At 44.9% G+C, this 21,556-nt stretch overlaps 2 protein-coding genes across 2 annotated transcripts in view; both read left to right on the plus strand.

The window, feature by feature from the left end:
• Nucleotides 1-21,253, plus strand: part of espn (espin) — a 49,522-nt gene extending 28,269 nt beyond the window's left edge. The window contains exons 9-14 of the mRNA XM_079741711.1: nucleotides 2,130-2,370; nucleotides 8,455-8,600; nucleotides 9,900-10,292; nucleotides 18,304-18,383; nucleotides 19,060-19,080; nucleotides 19,599-21,253. Of these exons, the coding sequence (XP_079597837.1) occupies nucleotides 2,130-2,370; nucleotides 8,455-8,600; nucleotides 9,900-10,292; nucleotides 18,304-18,383; nucleotides 19,060-19,080; nucleotides 19,599-19,743 (1,026 nt within the window). The 3' untranslated portion in view covers nucleotides 19,744-21,253. The remainder of the gene's footprint in view (nucleotides 1-2,129; nucleotides 2,371-8,454; nucleotides 8,601-9,899; nucleotides 10,293-18,303; nucleotides 18,384-19,059; nucleotides 19,081-19,598) is intronic.
• Nucleotides 11,218-14,087, plus strand: LOC307079343 (espin-like protein; the record flags this gene model as incomplete). Its single annotated transcript, XM_079741606.1, has 3 exons — nucleotides 11,218-11,256; nucleotides 11,919-13,502; nucleotides 13,656-14,087. 3 exons carry the CDS (start codon nucleotides 11,218-11,220, stop codon nucleotides 14,085-14,087), a joined length of 2,055 nt encoding a protein of 684 aa, XP_079597732.1.
• Nucleotides 21,254-21,556: the final 303 nt, after the last annotated feature.

A 21,556-nucleotide genomic window follows, 5' to 3' on the forward strand; every position in this document is an offset into this window, starting at 1 on the left:
GTATATCGCCATTCGAACAAAAAATATCGAGATATGAGTTTTGGTCCATATCGCCCAGCCCTATTAAAATATAATATTTAATAATGTAAAATATAATGTAGCCCTCTCACTCAATTCTGTTTTGAATAAATTATTTATAGAATGTCCCTTTAACATATAAAAGTTACTGCATAGGTTGTGAAATGGTGAGAGCTACGAAATATATTTTCTGGATGGTGTACACTAAACACAATTTAAGGATGACTCTGGCTAAGATGCCAAGAGGCCTGGTTAGTTTATTAATGTAACTATACTGGTATTGAGCATTAATTTCCTATGCAGTGTATTTCAACTGTAACTATAGCCCTTATTCAAGATGAAACAATACAATCAACATGAAAAAAAACATTGGAAAGACAAGATTTGAAAGCAATATTACACCACTTTATTTCTAAACAATATAACTCAATATAACTTTTCCCGTTCTTTTAGATTGACTCATGAACACATGAAAAACAACTTATAACCCTAAATACTAATACCCCGGGGTTTTTGAAAGGTTCAGTTACTGGTACCAGTGTTGGCGCGCTTGTTGGAGCTCATACAGAAATCCTCTTCAAAAGAAAAGTCTATACTCACAACACCCGGATCAGGACAAAAAGACACGGTAAACTCCTTGAAAAACAACCTCTTCCAAGAAACAGCAACACGATCAGGAAACCGTCTCGATGCTCGGTCCAACACCAACTCCTCGGCAGCAGCACGTGGCAAAGTCCGTCCTTGTCCTGGCCTCTCCCGTACACGCAGTTGGTTATGCTAACCGCTAGCAAAACAGTCCCGTCCTACGTCAGCCCCTTAGCAAAAAGCCGCACTTCTAAAGCACGCTCGTTTACACTTTTAACAAAATAAACAAAAACTCGCGCAAACGCCCGGTTGCAAACGGTAAATAGTATAACTGTTCTTCAAGTTAACTTTAAGCTTTCTCCGACATAACATAGTCTCTTCAGCATCTTCTCCCAGCTTCTTTTTTCTCCCATTCCCGGACTTTTTTGTTATACCCCGCCCCTCCGACAATCCGACAGGTTAATACCCAATGACAGATAAAATGATTGACACCTGCCTTAACAAATCCAAACCCATAAAAATAAACTGAGGGGTTCAAGGGCTCTTTAAAACATAGGACGTTTTTTATATTTAACACAAACTTCCCCAAATTAACCAGATACATGTCAACAGTATCAGTACAACTTCAGGCCCACATTAGTGACTATTGAGCATAAATTGTACATGTAGGAAAACCCAATTTAATCAAATTAGAAGGGCGCTAGAATAATATAACTACATATATTTCAAAACAATCCAAATAATAGGAAAAAGTGTCTCGGATCACTTTATTTTCTTACAACAGACCAGAGTGTCGTTTGCTCGAACCTCTGGTAATTGCAATGAACATTACTTTATTACTCTCCTATGATGGAGAAGCAAAACCGTTTTCATTCTCTGAGCGATGAGGAAAACGTTACCATCCAATTTTATATCCAAACAAAAATTTGTTCTGTTTTAACAAAGTAGAAGTATGAACTTCCTTATCTGGAAGAGGACCCTTAAGATCTGATGGACAGACCTTGCATTGTGAGCAACGCTTAAAGACTCCCCCCAGCACCAGCCCCGACCTAAATCAACCCCTAAGGTCTCGATGAGGTCTTAACCCTTCAAACGGTCAGTGTGGGAGACTGCTGCGGTCTTCCTAGTCTCCCAAAGCAGACTTTAGATTCATAATCTAAACTGTGATCGCTCAAATCTGGGGGAACAGGGCTTTTCTTTATTTCACTTCGTATTTATTTCGACCAATCGTTTTAATGGAGGTGGGAATCTGCTATGTAATGGAACACAGAAGGCTCGATCAGAGGTTCTGCTGGAACATGGCAGGACTGCTTGATCAGAGGTTCTGCTGGAACATGGTAGGACTGCTGGATCAGAGGTTCTGCTGGAACATGGTAGGACTGCTGGATCAGAGGTTCTGCTGGAACATGGTAGGACTGCTGGATCAGAGGTTCTGCTGGAACATGGTAGGACTGCTGGATCAGAGGTTCTGCTGGAACATAATAGGACTTCTGGATCTTCCTCACCATTTCCGCATTCCCACTCAGGGCTCCGCTCTATTGGAGGAGCCTGCTCAGAGCCCCGCCCCCGTTCCGGAGAATGGCACATTAGAGGGTGTGGTCCCTCCCCCACCTCCTCCTCCTCCTCCGCCACCTCCCCCGCCAAGCAACGCCGTGCCGACTCCGCCCCCTCCGCCACCGTTGCCCCCGGATACGCCCTCCGCCGCCAAGTCGCCCCAAACTAAAGGTGACGTCGAAGGAGCCCCGAGACGATCCTCCTCAACAGGAAGTGAGTCACTTTAGTCCTCTTTCTATCACTCTCTCTATGTCTCTCTTTATTTCTCTCTCTATGCGTCACTTTATGTCTCACTCTCTATGTCTCTATGTTTCTCCTTGTCTATCTCTCTATGTCTCTCTCTCTGTCTATGTCTATCCATGTCTCTCTCTAGGTCTCTTTATGTGTTTCTATGTCTCTCTCTCTCTCTCTCTCTCTCTGTCTATCTATGTCTCCCTTTATGTCTCTCTCTATGTTTCCCTATGACTCTATGTCTTTCTCTCTCTCCATGTCTCTCTTTATCTCTCTATATCTCCCTCTCACTGCCCACGTCCCTCACTATCGCTCTGGGTCTTCTATTAATCACACCGGCCAGTGTAAGCTAGCGCTGGTAGCCCCAGGCCTCCGTGGTGTGAGGGTGAGGCTAGAAAGCCCTGGTGCTGTGTTATGAATGAAGATGATGTTATCTCAGTGGGCGAAGAGGAGATGGCTCACCATCCTAGGGAGCTGATTATCTATTGATGGCGGCCGGGCTAGCGTTACCCTGAGAACTGGTTTAGGGTTCAGCTATTTCCCTAAGTGCCCCTTCATTCCCGGTGGCTGTCGACGGACATGGGCTAACGCTAGCGATGTGCTACTCAGATGCATGCCATGGCATGGGCCGTGCGACTAGCATGGTCCACTTTGTTCACACAGAAAACATGCTTGGGGTTCCATCAAAAGCTGCCAAAAAAAAAAGACAGAAAAAAAAAACTGAAAGTTTAGGAGGGTTTGGGAGGGTTTGTTAAAAGAGTTGGTTCCTGTGGTCAGTCATCTGGGTTGACGCCGTCTCTCTGTTCCTGGTGTAGGAGTATGTGTTGATGATTGCTGGTTTAAGCAGCCTCACCTGGCCCGAGTCAGGCTGATTGGACTTTGATTGTGCTGAACACATGTTGCATATTGAGCAATCAATGAGCACGGGTTAAACTAGCCATCACCAATTTCAATCAGGTGTGAAGCCTCCCCCAGCCCTAGAGTCCAATCAGACTCAACAGGTGAGGCTGTCTAAACCAGCCATCATCCACAAACACTCCCACATACTGTCATCTGGCTCTTTTCCATCATTCTGTGGTCTGCTGAGTAAAAAAAAAAAACTGCTTTACAAAACTTTCTTTTCACCATGTGGAGAAAAGTCAAACCTCTCCTCCAAGCCTGTCTTTCACCTCAACACAACCTTCTTCTCCTGTCTTTGTCTCCCTCAATGCCCTCTCGATATCTGTGTTCCTGCACGTTTCTCCTTCCTCCACCTCCAACTCCACCTCCACCTCCACCTCCACCTCCACCTCTTCCTCCACACGGGCACTTTCCTCGCCGTCTTCTTCTTCGCTGGTGTTTCCCCCCCCAGCTGGGGGTCTTCTGCTCTCCCCCCGTGAGGCGGAGCCTGGGGTGCTCAGGCAGATGAAGAGTGAGTATCTTTCCCACACACACCGCTTCCTGGGGTCAGAAACGCATTAGGCCGTAGTCTCTTGCTGCAGGGTGCCCCCCTCCTCAGTGTGGGACACACCCAACGGCCCTTTCCCACAACCGTGTGCTGACCTGGCTAGACTCGGTATGGCCCGGCGCGTTTCCATTCCAACAGGGCTAAAGGGCTACAGGGCTTGAAGGTGTGTCTTAACCTTTGACGCGTTGGTATTGAGTCGCAACAACCCGCCAAATGTTGCATATAGTTTTGTATTGTAGCCTGGTAATAGAAAGTCATGTCAACATGACGTGCGTTGTGAAAAAGGGCCGCTTGTGTCTCCTTCTTCATAGGGAACAAATACTGCTGGGAGGTATTGCCAGTGCCCGCCAACCCCCTCCCCCTCCTCTTCCCGCACACCCCATGTTTAATTGTGTGGCCTCTTACCAACTCATTAGCGTTTTTACATTTACAACGGTTACATTTACCCCCACCACTTGAATGGCAGCAATAAAACTCTTAGCACACAACTTCAGAAAGATGACAGCGGCCCCTAATTTCCCCGTTTTAACGCAGCAGAAACAACTGACCGTTATCGGATGGGCAATAAAAGGGGTCGTAAAAAAGGACATGCTGTTCTGGGTTTGCAGCCCCAACGCGTCCATGTCCAATCACAGCAGGACGGCTGTTGGTTCATTGAAGGTGGTGCCGTGAGGTTTCCATCCCCCTAAAGAGCCGGTACCGGCACGTCGCCAAACAGACGTCCTCACACAGAGCTGGGTTTGTTAGCTGGGACACTATTTGCGGTTTGATGGCTATTCATCAAATGTGTCCCTACATTGCCAGGACTCCACCCAAGTCTATCTCTTAACAACACAGTACACACCCAGAGCCCAAACACCGCACAAAAGATAGCACACACACACACACAGTCACACATTCATATGCAAAAGTTTCCTGATGTGAAAGACTGCAAGCACTATGGCACTGTTCTAGCTGCAGGTGAAAGGATATTGAGTTAGAAAGCGATGTTGGACATTTCCTGATGTTTCCTGTGATGACGGTTCAGCAGGGGAATATGAGAGCAGGTAGGACGAAGAAACCTCAGTCCAGAGCAGACGAAGTCCTTATCTTTATTGAGATTGTATTCTCTTGTGTGGTATTTGTTGAACCTACTTTGTTTGACAGCTGGTAGATGGATATAGATGGAAGGTGACTGAGAATTGCAAGAATACAAGTGTTTTCACTGTGCCACTCGGGACCTTATTTCAGAAATAAATATGTACAGCAGTCAACGGGAGAGACTAATCGTTTTTGGATCTTGTTCGATCCTGTTTGAATAGTACCATGTATGATGTTTTGCAATTCGAGGTGGAGTGTGTAGGATTTACACCCTGCAACACAACCCCCCCTTGCAACGACGTAGGAGAAGCTATGGTAGATTGCACTGTCCCAGAATGATGTCATCACAGCAACAGAAGCCATGTGTCAAGTGAATAGATGCCTTGATAGACAATTGATAATTCTTTGTCTTTCGATTTTAGTAAAATATAGGTCATAGCCTATCAGAGATTAATAAACCAATTATGAGTTTATTAATTTAAAAAATGTATTCTGAGCGGTTTGTCCTTGCTGGGCTGCTGTAGAAACATGGGGCTGAAACATGGCGGCCTCCATGGAAGAGGACCTGCTCCATATGTAGATGTTTCTTAGGTAACGAAAAATATTTTTTGCATGGGATTATAACCTAATTAAAACCTACTTATGAATGTTAGATTCACTTTGTTCCGCTAGATTGCCACTAAATTTTACACACTACACCTTTTAATGATAATTTTGCAAGTCGAGAAAGTTGCAGTCCGTCGCAAAACAGTAAATTAAACTACATCTCTCGTGTCAGGTTTGTAGCTTTAGTGTTCAGTGAACTACTTCTCTCGACTTACACGATACATGTGCCATCTCCAACATGGCCGCCACCTTGGAACATTTCATCTCTTTCATTGAGCAAAACTGATTGCTCCAGTGACAACAACCCCTGTAAGAAACACATGCATCGCTTCTACGTAAGCTTCAGCAGCTCTGGCTAGCTTGTAGAGAGAAACGTTACTTCATTCTAATGACGTATATTCACAGTGTTATACCTCCACAGTTCTAAGGCAAACTGCGACTTTCTTGACCAACTTATTTATGTTATATATAGTCTATATAATATAGACAATATAGACATATAGACTCTGTGTAAATCATGGCACAATTCAAACAGGATAAAAACATTTCTTCGTCTTCGTCTCTGCATTTACTACGTACATTTTTCTTCAGAAATGAGGTCTCATGGTAGAAGAGGAGGGACATAAGCTCTCTATAGTTGTGCTTAGACACACTACATGTAACTTGAGACAGATAAAGAATGAGAGAGAGAGGCTGATCATTGTCTATTAGTGTTGGTGTGTGTGCGTGTGTGTGTGTGTGTGTGTGTGTGTGTGTGTGTGTGTGTGTGCGTGTGTGTGTGTGTGTGTGTGTGTGTGTGTGTGTGTGTGTGTGTGTGTTAATTCCTGCCCAGATTGCCAGTGGCTCTGTGTCACAACCAGTTAGTGGTGATTCCTTTAGATTTTCCCCCAACTGTTAATGAGTCTCTTCTGTCCCTCTGTCCCTCTCTCCCTCTCTAAGCACCACTAGGATACTGGCAGGGTAGAGAGACAGAGGGAGAGAGAGAGAGAGAGCAAGAGTTTGAAAGAGAGACAGAGAGCGAGAGAGAGCGTGTCAGAGAGGGAGAGAGAGAGAGAGAGAGGAGTGGCGAGGCGGCTTTAGGTCGAAGCAGATTACTGTGGTGGCATCGGCGCAGACATTTATTTCCGCGGAGGCTGTTAAGTGGCCCTCGCTGACAAGGCGATGATTGATTGATGCAAAGGGGAGCATGAGGACTAAGTGATCGGTCCCCAAAAGGTATGAGGAGCACCTCTCTTCAACAGGTGAGGGGCTAGCCGTTTAACTTTTATGAGTGTGTGTGGCCGTTTGTTTGTCTGTTTTTTGTTACATAAAGATTAGCGGTGGTTTGAATGGTAATCTTAAACTGTGCTGCTATTGTTTGAAGCGGTCTGAGGATAATCTGTCAGTCATGTGATATTTAAATCACACTCCTTGTTCAGCATGCTAATTTCATTCATGACTGAAATAAGATCACAGCTAAGATTTACTCCCCTGGTGTCCTGTATTCGAGCATCTGATATATGGTGTCGCTGTACGATAAACTTCCCTCGGAAGTCTTCGATTTAGTCGACCACGTTTAAAACAGGTCCTTTTTTAAGATGCGTATTAAGCTGTGTGCTGTCAGTATAAGAGTGGGTGCCAGGGCTCCTGTAGTGTTATTTCCAGTTGGTTGTGTTGGTTAATGGAGACGGTTCTCTCGTTACCGTTGTGAAAGAGACTGCGTGCCATCCCTATCAGGGCCGGTGGTTGTGAGGTCATCCAGGCTTCTACGACTGCCAAGTACCAGCCCAGGGTCATTAACTACCAGCTGACACATACTGGTTCTGGGTGGGTGGATGCTTAGGGCTGTAGGCTTGTCCTTCCATCTCAGTGTTTTTGGATGGACATCTATTTTTTTTTTTTACGTGAATGCATTTTTCTTCCTGAATATTTTGTGTTTAGATAGGTCAGGCTCATTGGTACCATTCTAATTAAGCTTTAAGATTTATTTGAAGATTCTAAGATTGAAATTAGACAAATTGAAGCTTACACCGTACTTCTTGACACTTGATTTACCCTCGCTTTCATACTTCTCTCACAGCCACAAAAAAAAGACTTAATGCCCCCGTGATAAAATAAGTGATCGACCTGGCTGTGTGTGCAGGCGACAGGGGGGGTTGGCTTGTTTCGGTGTTACTAAAGGCACAATGAAACGCCTTGCTACGTTCGCTAGCTAGCTAGCTACAGACAGGCAAATTGCTGTAAGTCAGGACCCCGTGACATGTGTCAAGTGTCCAATTATAAATTAGGCTCAAATGTTGGGTCAAAGAGTCAGCGCGTAACCAGGGAGACACCGACAGGTCGCTTTGGGTGGCCTCCCAGGGAGAGAAAGGTGGACCCGTCTATCTGTTTCAGAGGGGGGGGGGGGGGGGTCAATTGGTTCCAGAGGCTTAGTGTAAGAACATGCATAGTACCAGTATCCTAAGATTGAGTGTCCGGACAATGTTGATGATCTTAATTTCCTTTTGTTTATTGCTGTTGCTGTAGTGAAAAACACGCCACTCCTTTCACCCCCACCCTCGCAATAGCAAATGGCCTCTCCTCAAGCGCTGGCATTACATGCAACCCTACCAATACTGTGGAATGAAATATTTAGCACTAAACTGCCACCCAACTCCTCTCTCTCTCTCTCTTCTCTCTCTCTCTCTCTCTCTCTCTCTCTCTCTCTCTCTCTCTCTCTCTCACTCTCTCTCCCTCTGTCTGTATCTCGCTCTCCTTACAACTCTCTTTCTGCACCTCTCCCTTGCTGCTTTTTCTTCCTTTTCTCTCTCCTTCTCTATCTACCCACCTCTCTCTCTCTCTCTCGCTCTCTTTCTCTCTGTCTCCCTCTCTTTCTCTCTCTCTCTCTCTCTGTCTCTCTCTCTGGAACCGCGTCGGCCTGACTGCTGCTCCTCTTCTTCTCGCGATGTCCTCAGGCAACAAATCCTTCAACATGATGTCCCCCACGGGAGACAACTCGGAGCTGCTGGCGGAGATCAAGGCTGGGAGGAACTTGAAGCCCACCACCCACAATAAGGGCTACACCACCGTCTACACCAGCGGCGGACCCCCGGGCACAAACGTACGTACAAGGCCGGGCAGTGGTCCTGGGGTCTGTGTCCACTGGGAGAACATAGGGGTGTTGACCCTGCTTAAAGTTAGGAGTTCGATTCCCAATGCTAAGAATGTATGTTCACTCATGTTATTGATAGACGCTTTGGTTTAAATATGTTTTAGGCATTCTAGATGTTTCCAATGTCGTAGTGTTGTTGATGTAATGGTTTTGTTTGAGTAGTCTGGGCGTTTGGAGAAGGGATCTCCCCTACCTGTTAATTCTCTCGCTTTATTTAGACCTGTGAGCTATGTGGTGTCATCACACCTGGCTCCTAAAGGTCTACTGTTGCTCTGCCTTTTCAAATTCCTCTCTAATTTTTATTTTTATTTTCAACCGATCAATCATGATGGTAAAATAGAATAGCAATGACAAGCAATGTTGTATAACAATAACATTGCTCATTATGCAGGTTATTAAGGACCTGTATATGTACCATGTAGGAAGGACATAAGGTCATGTGCATCCACTCTCGTTGGGCCTACCAGTAGTTTGAATGAGGACGGATGTGCGGGAAAATTGTGGCTAATTCAGCCAATACAAGCTGTGATTTCATAACATCACACGGGAGCAAATATTTGACCCTGGCCATCCCGGGATTTGGTCTGTTTAAGAGACCCATCACTCACTGTTTGACTTTGTCTCATGAGAGCGAGACCGCCAGACTATTTTGTAAACCAGACGTTATTCAGCTGTCATCGGAACCATAGATCAACATCGACATGGTCAATGAGTGTGTTATATATGGGATGTGTACACTCACTCTCAGAGTGGTCATTGTTGCCTGGGATCCAATGGGGGGGACTGTGTTTTCACAGCCTTCTGACATTTAAACACTATGACAATGCAGCCCCATTCAAAGAATGAGTGAAGCAGGCTGGGTTGTATTCACATGTCACCGATTACACAACGCCATGGCACAGTTGGATAAGGTTGACAAGCTCTGGAAAATTTGAATGTTAGATTGTTCCGCAGAAGCAAGAAAAGCAAAGAGTTACACAGGAATTACACACTGGACAATAGCGACGTCATCCATCTGAGTACTGAACAAGTCTCATCCATCTCATTTGACAATCTATATATTTTATATCACATACATATACATGGCACAATTCCCCTTGTTCCATGCACAAACCCCATATCACCACCCTACCATATCTCTCCCATCTCTCAACCCAACAGGTCGAATTGTGTTTAAATGTGTCTTCTTTCACCTTTGACCCTCACGACCCCTGACCTTCTGTGTATCTCCTTATAACCGCCCCACAGGGAACCCCCGACCCAGAACAGGACGAGGGCACGGAAGCTACTCCCCCAGAACCCAGCACCCCAGCACCCAGCCCCCCGGTCTCTAACCCCCCGCCCCCGCCCGCGGTCAAGGCTCCCACATCTCCCCCCGCCACGGCTTCTACCAGCCCCACCCGAACGGCCAGCCCCAGCCCCGCCCCCAGTCCCACGGGCTCGGGCCAAGGCCGGTCCTCCCCCTCGGGCTCCGTGGTCAACGGCGGGGACGCGGCGGTCCGGAAGAGCAGCCTGGCGGACGTGGAGGCGATGGTGCCCACCCACGACGAGCAGGGCAAGGCCATCCCGGAGTGGAAGCGTCAGGTGATGGTGCGGAAGCTACAGGCCAAGGTGCAGGAGGAGGAGGATCACCGGCGCAAGGTAGGCACCGCCGGCGTGGTCCGGGGGGGGGGGGGGGTTGGATTGGGTTTGGTGTGTGTGTGTGCTGTGTGTGTGTGTTTTTGCAGTGTGTGAACCAACTATCTCTTGCTTGTGTGTCTGGAGATTCATCCTCCCTGGGAGGATTTCACTTTGGAGCCTGCGCTCTGGGATTTTTTCATATTAGTGAATTGAAGCAACATTGCATCTATCTGTCCTTCTCTTAGTCCAGGAAGAATTAAATAATGAGTAAAGTATAAATAGGGACTTAACATTCAATTTGCTCCTCACTTACCTAATCTCTCGATTAGGTTAGTCTTTGAGAAGAATGCATTTATAATTGAATTTGGCTTCAGAATAGATGGGAAATGTAGTTCTGTGTCTAACAGCATGTGCTGTTGTGTGTAGTTCTGGTCCATCTGTTGGAGGGCCATGACCTGCTATTTTCTGGCTGTAGTGTCCCAACAGGCAAACAGAGTTCTGTGGTTTCAGAGGATTCCCATAGGATACACATCCGATGTCATTGATTAAAAAATGAATAATTGATCTCAACAGATAATCATCTGCAACAATGATCCCCAAGCAGTTGGATAGCTCTCATTGTTCCCCTAGTGCCCTGTGGGCTGGTCGCTACAATGCAGTTGCAGGATCATCTTTTGGATGGCAGGCAAGGTTGAAGCGCTACATTGTGTATCTGTTAGCAGTTTACCTGAACCATGTACTATACCTCCAACCCCTCACATTCACACTATCCCCAAATATTGATCAATAGTAATAATCAGATGTGGCATTGTAGGCCCGCATACATTCCACAGAATCCCTGGGGATTTGACATGATGGCAGTAAACGTTCCTCTGCATGGTGTTTTTGTCTTATGTATTGCGTTGGCGGAAGCCAGTTTGGAGTGCGGTGAATTGAAGACTTGGAGATGATGCCCGCCTCAGCGTTCACCCCACTGGACACACAAGTGTGGGCCAGTGCGCGGTGAGAAGGGCTTTCAAATCCAAGTGGTTACATGCCGATTCAGTGGTGTGATGCCAGGCCCCATTCACACTACCACTAAACCATTGTAATAACATCACAAATAAGGCAGGTATATAACACACTTAACCTGATCAGGTGCCATGATAAACAGTAAAGGAAATGGTCAAAAAGTGGCCACGGCATCACAACCACCTGTGATGTGTTAAACTAGACTAGGAATTAAATACAGACAAGGATAATGGAATAGGCTTAAACAATTGAGGGTTTACAGACTAATGACGTAGATTTACTGTAAATGGGACTATTTACTTAACTATTCTATTGCTTGACTATTCTATTTACTTCAAGCAGATCTAAGTATGATCTGCTTAAAAATCTCAAAAGCGATTGAAACATTTTTCACCTTACTTCATGAGGGACAACGCTTTCTTTGTCACCATCAGCCGGACACTAAAGGGGGCTGGTATGAAGCGCGCAATGAGGTAGTGCCATTGCACCACTAAATCCATGTAAGCCCTGTCTGCAGAGGAAGATTTGCTCTGAAAGTGTGTGTGTGGTCAACACCACAGCCCCTAAGCTGAAGGAACCTTCCCCTTCCTTTTTTTTCTTCTCTTGTCTTCTGGTCTTCCTTGATCTCTGCTTTAGTTTGCCGCAAGTGGGCACTACCAGCCCCAGGAATGGCACTACTCCCATGTCCACAATGCCATCTTGGGCCCGTTCGGCGAGCTGATGACGGAAGCCGACCTCATCCGCATTGAGAAGCAGATTGAGAACCTGCAGGTCATGCACAAGGTTTCGGAGGTGGAGAAGGAGCTGGAGCAACTGGAGCGAGAGCTTCAGCAGCTCTTGCCAGTGTCCGCTGCCCTCAACCAAGAACACTTTTCGGTCAATCCAAAGCAAGTCCACGGACAGGCTGAGGACCTCCCTGCCTGGTGCAGCAAGATATCCATCCTCCTGAGGAATATGGCTCTTCTCCTTGCCACTCTAGGGGGCAAGGAGGTAGACGTTATGGACATCCTGTTATCAGAGGCAGCTGCCTCAAAGACCCAAAGTCCATCGGTGCAGGACGGGTCGGTCACCATCGGGCCGATAGGCCGATCCCAGTCCTTTTCCACAAGGGAAGAGGTTGAGAAGGAGATAAAGCAGTGTGGAGTCTCTGTGAAAAACCTCAAAGCCAATTATGAAATCCAGAGCCCAACACAGGTCTCAAATAACAGCCCCAACAGGGTCTACCAGCGCAAAAGGTCGCTCCCTGTGGTGAGTGAGGGCAGCCCTGCATCAGAATTGAAGTTGGAGGATGCCCTCCCTGTGTCCCCAGACAAAGTCCTCCCCTTACAGTCGAACGGAGAATTGCCTCCTGCGGAAAAATCACCCGCACCTCTTGTGGAGGAGCCTTTCATCCATGCATCTACTGCTCCTCGGACATATCCTTCCTCCGAGGTGATGGGCTCGGCGGATATGGTACAGTTCAGTCAGGTGTTGGCCGAAGACCCCATTCTGAACAACGACCAGTTAACGAGAACGTTGCAGGTGCAGACTGATCTCAGCTACGTTCAGGAATGCATTGAGATAAGGAAGGAGAGGATCGTCTTCTTGTTCCTCGAACATTGGAGGAAATATACCCTCTCGGAGTCTTACAGGCCCAAATATACTGGCAGAAGGGGAACCCACCTGGAAGTGGGGTTTGACAACCACAGCCAATTGAGTGGTCAGTTGGAAGGGGAAATGCAGAGCGAGGACGACAAGACCCTGCACTTCATGAAGTCGAAGCAGGTGGTGGGGAACCTGATTGGCCATTGGCGGACTATAATGAGCCAAGTGCCTACGCGGCAGATCCGCAGGCTCAGCCGCGCGCAGATGATCTACTGGCCAGAGCACTTTTTGCCGCACATCAATGGATCCCCCGTCTCCTACGAGAGCCTGACCCTCGACCTCTTCATGCTGGGATACTTCCAGCTGCTGGAAATGTCCATGTCTCGCGGCGAGCGGAAGTTCCGCCACCTGCTGTGCTATGAGATGTTCGACCGCCTGGGCAGCCACCCGTGGGAGGTGATCCGCCAGTTCCACCGAGAGGTGATGGGGGAGATCGAGAGGGGGAAGAGAGACTGGGCAGAGGGCTTCGAGGACATAAAGCTCAAATACTTTAGCGACTCCGTGAACGAGGGCGGCATGTTGACAGCTACTCTGATCGGCGTCTCTCCAGAAATGGCTGTGTTGTCGGGCCCGGAGGTGCCACCGCCGCCGCCGCCCTCACATCCCCCACCTCCTCCCCCTTCTGCTCCCCCGCCTCCTCCCCCGGGAACGGCTCCGTTAACCTCCCCATACAGCGAAGAACCGAAACCACGTGGTTCTTCTGCTCCCGGGCCTCCTCCTGCTGCCCAGGCTCCCGTACAAACTCTGGCTGCCAACACAGAGCAGCCAACATCGAACCAGGGAGATGTAAAGGCTGCAGGTGCGACCAAAGTTGCGCCCGCAGCTGTGCCTGCGTGTTCAAATGGAGTAAGTGCCGCACAAAGTGAGTTGCCCACGCCTGAAACGACTGAGCCATCCAAGTCAAAGGCACACAAAGTTGGGGAACCGCAGACCAAAGCGCAGAGCTCCGCTGGGGCTCCACCGAAGGAAAGTCTGCCTGTCGCCGTGCCGACCGTAGTGGAACCAAACGTTGATAAGCCCCCAACGAGGGACGAACCAAATGAAGACTCTATCAAGCTGATCTATGAGCTGAAAGAGTTCAGCAATGAGGAGATCATTCGATACATTGACCGCAGCTTTGCTTTCTGGAAGGAAAAAGAAGGCCAGTTGTTTGATGTGTGAAAGTAAAAGAAATAGTGGGCGATGGATTTTAGTCAAATGTCCAGCTGACTCTGGCTGAACAAAGAGAAAAGAGGCCTGTAAGCGTTGGGGTCTGATGTACCAGAGGGGCGTCTAGGTGAAGCTAGGGTGTAGTAAGGCAAAGGCCATCTGCTCACGGAGCTGTTGTGCGGTTCTCATGTATCTGAATGTAAATTCATGATCTGTCGTGTGATGAATGTGCTGGAAGCACTGGATTATAAATTCATGAGACAAATGGTCTTTGTAAATACATTGTTTCTTATGGTATTTCAACATGTTTGCCATAAAGAAATGCAAACTATTTTATATTATTTTATAGAATTGAGGTATCAGGATTGACATTATATTAATTCATTTTCAATATGTTGTTTTAATGAGATATTACGACACATGAAGGAAACGAGGATGATGTACACCACCAGTGAACAGGGTAACCGTTCGTCTTTTTCTTTGCGTTGGCTGTCATATGCCAGGGGTAACTTGATGTACTGAGGTAAGGAGAAATTGAATGCAACTCGTAAGCTAAACCCAGGAGGGGTTACTCGCAGGGCTTATTACTGCATGCCCTGAAAGTCAAAGAAAGTAGGTCTTAAGTGTCAGGTTTGTAAGAGTTTAGGGTTACCTCATGGCTCAGAGCCCTCGTTTTGTAAGTCTGTGACATCATGTTTTTGCATACATAGACATGTTCCTTTCAGTGCAGATGTATTTGTCATTTACTTAAGAACAATTGGAGACTTTTTAGACTGACATTGATTTGTTTGTACTTTTTTTGAGACGGGCGTTTGTCAAATAATGTTCTGTATTTAATGCTTGTTTATCACTGAGTTTCTCCCCTTTAACGTACTTGCTACAAATAAATTCCACATTTATTGAGATTTTGACTGCTTTCACTCACTCCATTCCAAGCAGAACTCACTATTAATATCGGTTGCTAGCCATTTTACCAGGCTTGAATATAAATTCTATACCCCAATCTGATTCTTTATGATTTACTTGATTATTGTTCATCATTCACAAAAGAAGGACGATGTCCAACGTGAAACATTTGTGTAGCTTCACTCCAGTGTTGTCCCCACTCTGGTCTCCCCCTGGTGTGAGCCTCTCCTGCCCTCCTTCCCGCCACGGCTTAAGAGGAGGTTTCACCTGGTAACCATAGCGATGATCTATACTTAGATCAGGGCCTACACGCAGACGGTGGACGGCACGCACCGACAACACACAGTGTACCCGCGGAAAAAGTCTTCTGTAGTCGCTAGCGAACGTTATTCAAACGTATTCAAACGTGTATGGGTTTTATGCGATAATATTTTCTAATCGATTTTTAGTCATTGTTATCGTGTGGTGTATGCTATTAATTCAGCAGGGCTGATTCATCCACTTAAAAGTGCATTTTGTAGGATTTAGGAGCATCTAGCGGTTAGGTTGCAGATTTGAAACCAATTCAGGTTGAATTACACCCACCCCACCCCTCCCTTTGCCACCGCTACAGTGGCCTGTACTGGCCTGTACCGTGTAAGGTACCAGTAGATACTCCCAAAATTATGTTGTCTAAAACAGCATCGAGTAGCCATGTAAGAGATGAAGTTCCTTGAATGATTTCTAAATTATATTTAGTTGTTTAGTCTGTAAAACTACTAGCTTATAAGTAAGATAGCGATCCTTATACCAGCTAAGATGGCGTCTTCTCTAGAGCCGTTGGTCCATTCTGGCCTACTGTAGATACAAGGCAACATGGCATGTCAACAAAGAGAGAGTTACAGGTTGGCCAGCACTATGTATTTTTAGAATATAAGAGTTACAGGATGTGCAGGAACCGTTAATGGTCAGCATTGACTACAGATAAATCCAGGTAATTTTAAGCAATGAGCTAATTGTCAATTTAGGTATTACCACTTTTCAAGTCAAATTAAGTAAAAGTAAAGTATTTTAGATTATCTTATCCTATAACTTATCTAAATATATCTAATATCCTATACATCATATAAATGTCTGTCACCACATAATATCTAAACTGTTAGGATACACTTTGTTTCTCTTTATTTTAAATGCTATTTGATCTCGGGCTATCGTTCTATCTTTTTTTTTTTAGTGCTGCAATTCCCATGGGAATCATTAAATATTGAAATCGACGACACTGGATACTGTTGGTGAAATGCCTTTAGTAAAACCGCATGGCAGATATCGACTCAATATGAGATATTGGAGATAGGATGTACTCTATCCTCTCTCTCCTCACCACCTCAACCTACTGCGGGGTAGAGCGAGAGGAGATAGGATCTGGTTTCCTTGCTTGTTTGTTGTGTCATGTTGTCTGGGATACATCCTGACAGGCTCCAGTGTTCCCAGGACATGTAAATGGTATTATGTCATTTGGTTGAATCGTGCCAAAGGCTTTCTATTCTGTGTTTTGTTTCCTACTGAACAGAATGGAATAATGAACACATTTAGCAGGGTGTGTTTCCTTTGTAAAGGAGGCTTTGCATCTCCAAGCATCTCCTGCATCTCCAATCTCCATCACCGGTCAGTTTGCATACATATGCACAGTGTTCATGGCTGTACGCATTATGTATGTCTAAAGAGTAGACATGGAGTTCTCATATTGGTTCACCTCATTCACTGGGCACGGCAGTACTAATATTGACCTTGTATTCTAGTTTAGCCTTTGTCCAACTGTTTTAAGCCAGGGCCCAGAAGAGCTAGACCCTCTGTCTCTGGGGCCCACGAAGACCTAGATCAATAAATGCCACACAAACATTGACATCAAAATGAAGTGGGTGTCTGTTTTCAAACAGTGGTTGTTTCTTGATGTGATTGGGAGTGATGGGACATGTGATTTATTGAGAAAATCCTGTGGTCGGATGGGTCAATGAGTATTCTGTCGCACATATCAACAAAACGTGAGGCGCAGGTTTAAACATTCATTCGTACAATAGATTGGGTCCAGCGCCAACCCACGGTTTAAGAAACACTGCCCTAGAGGCAGAGCTCTGTCCTGAGACAGGACCATGCACATCCCCGAGGGATGGATCTGAGGAGGCTTAGACCCATCAAATGCAGAGGACCTGGAGAGAGCAGACCAGAGGGCAGAGCAAAGTTCTACAAGGAAATTGGCTTTCTGTTAGTAAACCCTGTAGAGCGACGACCTTCTGTCTTAGAGTTTGGCTCGTTGAGCGAGGCAAAGGCTGCGGCGTGCTGAGGGGATTTTTATTTCCAGCTCATGTTGTTGTTGTTGTTGTAGTTCTGCGTTGGCCTACCTTCATTGACCCATTGCTTTATGGAAGCCATACAGGAAACGTTTAATTGACTTCTTTGTTGGCTTCGGTCATTTTAATTATTGGGATAATATGGCACCTTTTTAAGCAATCACAAAGACACATGACATTTAAAAACCGAGGGACAGTACAAGGCCACGTTGTGATTGGCTCAAATGAGTTCCGGTGATGTCATTGCCATAGGTTTTATGTTAAGTGACAGTATCAGCCCATCGTACCGAATTCTTCCAGTCAAAAAAGAGGTGGGTCTGTCACCAGGGTCAGTGTGGTCACCATTCATACGTTCAGGAACATATTCCCTGAAGAAGAAATAACAACTTCATCTTATGGGGCTCCCATGGAGAATCCTTTGTTGATTGGTTATAAGGAACCTCTCTCTGTCTCCGTCTGTCTTTACTATCTCTCTCACTTTCTGTTGTGCTCTTTCTCTGTCTCTCTCTCTGTCTCTGTCTCTCTCTCTCTTCCACTATCTCTTTCTGTCTTTCACTATCTCTCTCTCTGTCTTTCACTCTACACTTTTATCGCTCTCCCTCTGTCTTTATCTCTATGTATAAATATCTCTGTTTCTTTGTATATATAAATATATTGCTCTCTTCATCTATCTATATCTATATATAAATGTCTCTCTCTTTATCTCTATAATATTTTTCTGTCTTTATATATGTCTCTCTCTCTATATATATAATATCTCTATCTATGTATATTTATATATAAATATATATCTCTTTAATTATATGTATTAATATATCTATCTCTGTGTATATCTCTCTTTATCTGTCTTTATCTCTGTCCATCTCTCTCAATATATCTCTATATCTCTATTTATCTGTATATCTCTGTATCTCTGTATCTCTCTCTCTCTCTCTCTCTCTCTCTCTCTCTCTCTCTCTCTCTCTCTCTCTCTCTCTCTCTCTCCCTGTCCCCAGGTGGAGGAGGAGGCTGCCCGCCTGGCCTCACTGCCAGCCTGGAGGAGAGACGTGATGAAGAAGAAGATGGATGAAGAGAAGTAAGTAGCAGCAGCTGTGTGACCAGCGTCTCCGTTCCCGCCGTGACGTCTGCTGTTTGTCTTGTTGTATTGGAGCTCTGCAATCCGTGTGTGTGTGCCCGCCTCTGTCTCAGTGTAATACTTGTGTGTCTGTCTAAATCTTTTCCTTTCTCTGTCTCAGTGTATAAGTTGTATGACTGTCTACATCTGTCCCTATCTCTGTCTGAGTGTAATAGTTGTGTGTCTGTCTACATCTGTCCCTGTCACAGTGTAATAGTTGTGTGTCTTTGTTCATCCGTCCATGTCTCAGTGTAATAGTTGTGTGTCTGTGTTCATCCGTCCATGTCTCAGTGTAATAGTTGTGTTTCTGTGTTCATCTGTCCCTGTCTCAGTGTAATAGTTGTGTGTCTGTTTTCAACTGTCCCTGTCTCAGTCTCAGTGTAATAGTTGTGTGTCTGTGTCTGAGTTTATGTCGGCGGTAGTGTAAACTGTCTCTTTATACGATTTACACCGTTCCTTTTGACGTGATGCGTGTTTTCAGAAATGAGCTACTATAATATTACATCTTGAGGAATCTTGTGTTTGACCATTAAAGTGTAATAATATAATGTGTCTATATAGTTTAGAATTGTTCTTGTGTTGTATTTTGCAGTGTGTTGCTAGAATCATATTCATTTCTTTTTTCCTCTCTCTTTTGGCTGGACAGGGAGCAAAAGAGGTGAGATCATTTAATAAACTTTTTAAACAAACTGTACCCTAAACAAATACTCCTGGATTAAGGTCTCGAGTGGCTGAAAAGCAAAAGGACAGGTGCTTCCCTCTAGTGGCCAATTTTAAACCTGCATGAAGATAAAAGTGCCAATCAAGTTGTTTGATGGCATGCCCACACCATAATTCTTCTTTTAGTCAGTTTCATTGAATCCATGTTTGAAGACTGACAACGGTGCAACTGTTTTCGTGACCGCTAAACATTAAAAGTAGTAAATTATCTCATTGCAAGGATAATGTATTGGGAATTAGTATGTGGTGGGTCCTCTGCCAGAAAGGTCATACACAGCTTGGTCACGGCAGTAAACTGTTTAGTAACCCCTGTTCTAAAGAGTAACATTTCTTTATATCCTTATTTGTTTATGTGGGTAAATGGTTCTGTTAAAGATATTTGAAGAATCCATCACTTAAAGTTAATCATCACTTAGGAGTTAAACGCTCCCATTTCTATCCACTCAAATCCTTTAGAAAAGAAGAGCAGGAGGCTAAACAAGCCAAGGAGATTGAGGAGAAGACAGAGCAGGAGCGGCTACGGACCCTGGGCTACGACGAGACCAAGCTAGCTCCCTGGCAGCGCCAGATCATCCTGAAGAAGGGGGACTTGACTAAATAGCGACACTCGGCTTTGGCCTTCACTATCAGGACCAGGACAGTCCGAAGAGCGTAGGACTCCCCCGCTCGGCCGCTGCGGAGACACAAGACGACGACATCGACTGCTTCGGTTCTACTCAAAGTCTGGGGAACACTAAACGGTCAGATAATTTAGCGTTAATGCTAGCGGTGTCTAATTTATGAAAGTAAAGTAGCTAGTTATTCTCCTCGATCTCTCGTCAAGACAATTGCGGAAATTGGTATGCGTCTGAACTATATTACGATTATCTTTAGTACTGTAATGACACTTTTAGCCGATAGATGCTAGGGCTGTTTTCACAACACTGTTAATAGATGGAGTCCCACACACACACATGCACGCACACACACACACACACGCACACACACACACCTCTACTGTAACCAGAGGCTAGTCTAAAAGCTACAATTTTGCCATCAGGAAAGTCTCCTGTTCAATTTTTGTTTTTCTTCACTCGCCAGTATACAAGAAATGTTAAATCTGTTGTGGATTATTGTTGGAGTAATAAAAGTAAATAGTTGATCATCTCTGAATGGCATAATGTAACAAAAAAGCGTCGTTCTAGTGATATTTTTCTATGGAGCTCTATTCATATCCTTATAATTTCCCTCCACTGCCAGAATTATATATTCTTAAATGAGATATCATGTGTTCTATAGACTGTTATATCATGGTAGATTTGAAAAAGTTATAAATCCTATTTCAAATCAATGAAAGATTGCCAGTCAAATTATTTACAAAAGATAATTTAGTCTCATATAGTATACATAGATCAATACCTAGGTACTTTGTGCATCCCAGAGGGGAAATTATAACACTTATCCTGCAAACATTTTATATTTAAAACCACTTAGGTTGAATATGGGAAAGCCACATCATTACTTGGAGCCCTGGAAGAGTTTTCCTAAAATACAATAAACATTCACTTAAATTCAGGAAGCATCAAACGCAAAAGTCTACTAGTAATCACTTGAGTCACTACATGAAACACGGTTTACTATTTATTGTTGGTGGAATAACTTTGGACATCACACCTGCAAGACAAACAATTCAAACTTAGAAAAAGGTCCCTGCTTTTTCCAACTGTCTCATCCCATGAATGACAAAATGACATTCCACCATTAGAGGGCTGACTCCTCATTCAGTTCAACTGCTCGTATCCTCCATGACATTTCTGAGTCATGTGACTCCACTGCAGAAGATGTGATCAAACAAACAATATGGCACAAAGCAGATGTTTGCAGGGCGTGGAGGAGTGCAATGTGATGCTGACTGTGTTGGATGTGTCTTTCTGAATGTGTTCGTAAATTCATGTCAAAAAATATTATATTATATATTTGCTTCATTGATGTATGTCCATTTTTGTAGTTTATCCTCCGAGCATGTCACATCATCGTGAAATTCATGGTCCTTGTGTGAGTAATAATTTGGAAATAGTCGCTTTCATTGGATGCCATAATAATTTCAAAAATAAAGACTATCTGAACGTCAATGATTCAATGCCATTTGTTTGTGTGTGTGTGTGTGTGTGTGTGTGTGTGTGTGTGTGTGTGTGTGTGTGTGTGTGTGTGTGTGTGTGTGTGCGTGTGTGTGTGTAAAACAATAAATGCTGTAGTAACCCTTTAGACTTTGTTGCTTAAATAATTCCTATACAAAGAGAGTACATTGCCATTAGACATGAAATGCCTCTCTAATGCCTGTTATACAATTTTGCATTTCCATACATTGTAATGCATTACGATATCTCCAGGGAGCGACAAATATCTATTGTCAAAGAACATTGGCTAAAAAAGAG

This window comes from Pollachius pollachius (assembly GCF_949987615.1).
Source record: "Pollachius pollachius genome assembly, chromosome: 8".
Classification (NCBI taxonomy): domain Eukaryota; kingdom Metazoa; phylum Chordata; class Actinopteri; order Gadiformes; family Gadidae; genus Pollachius; species Pollachius pollachius.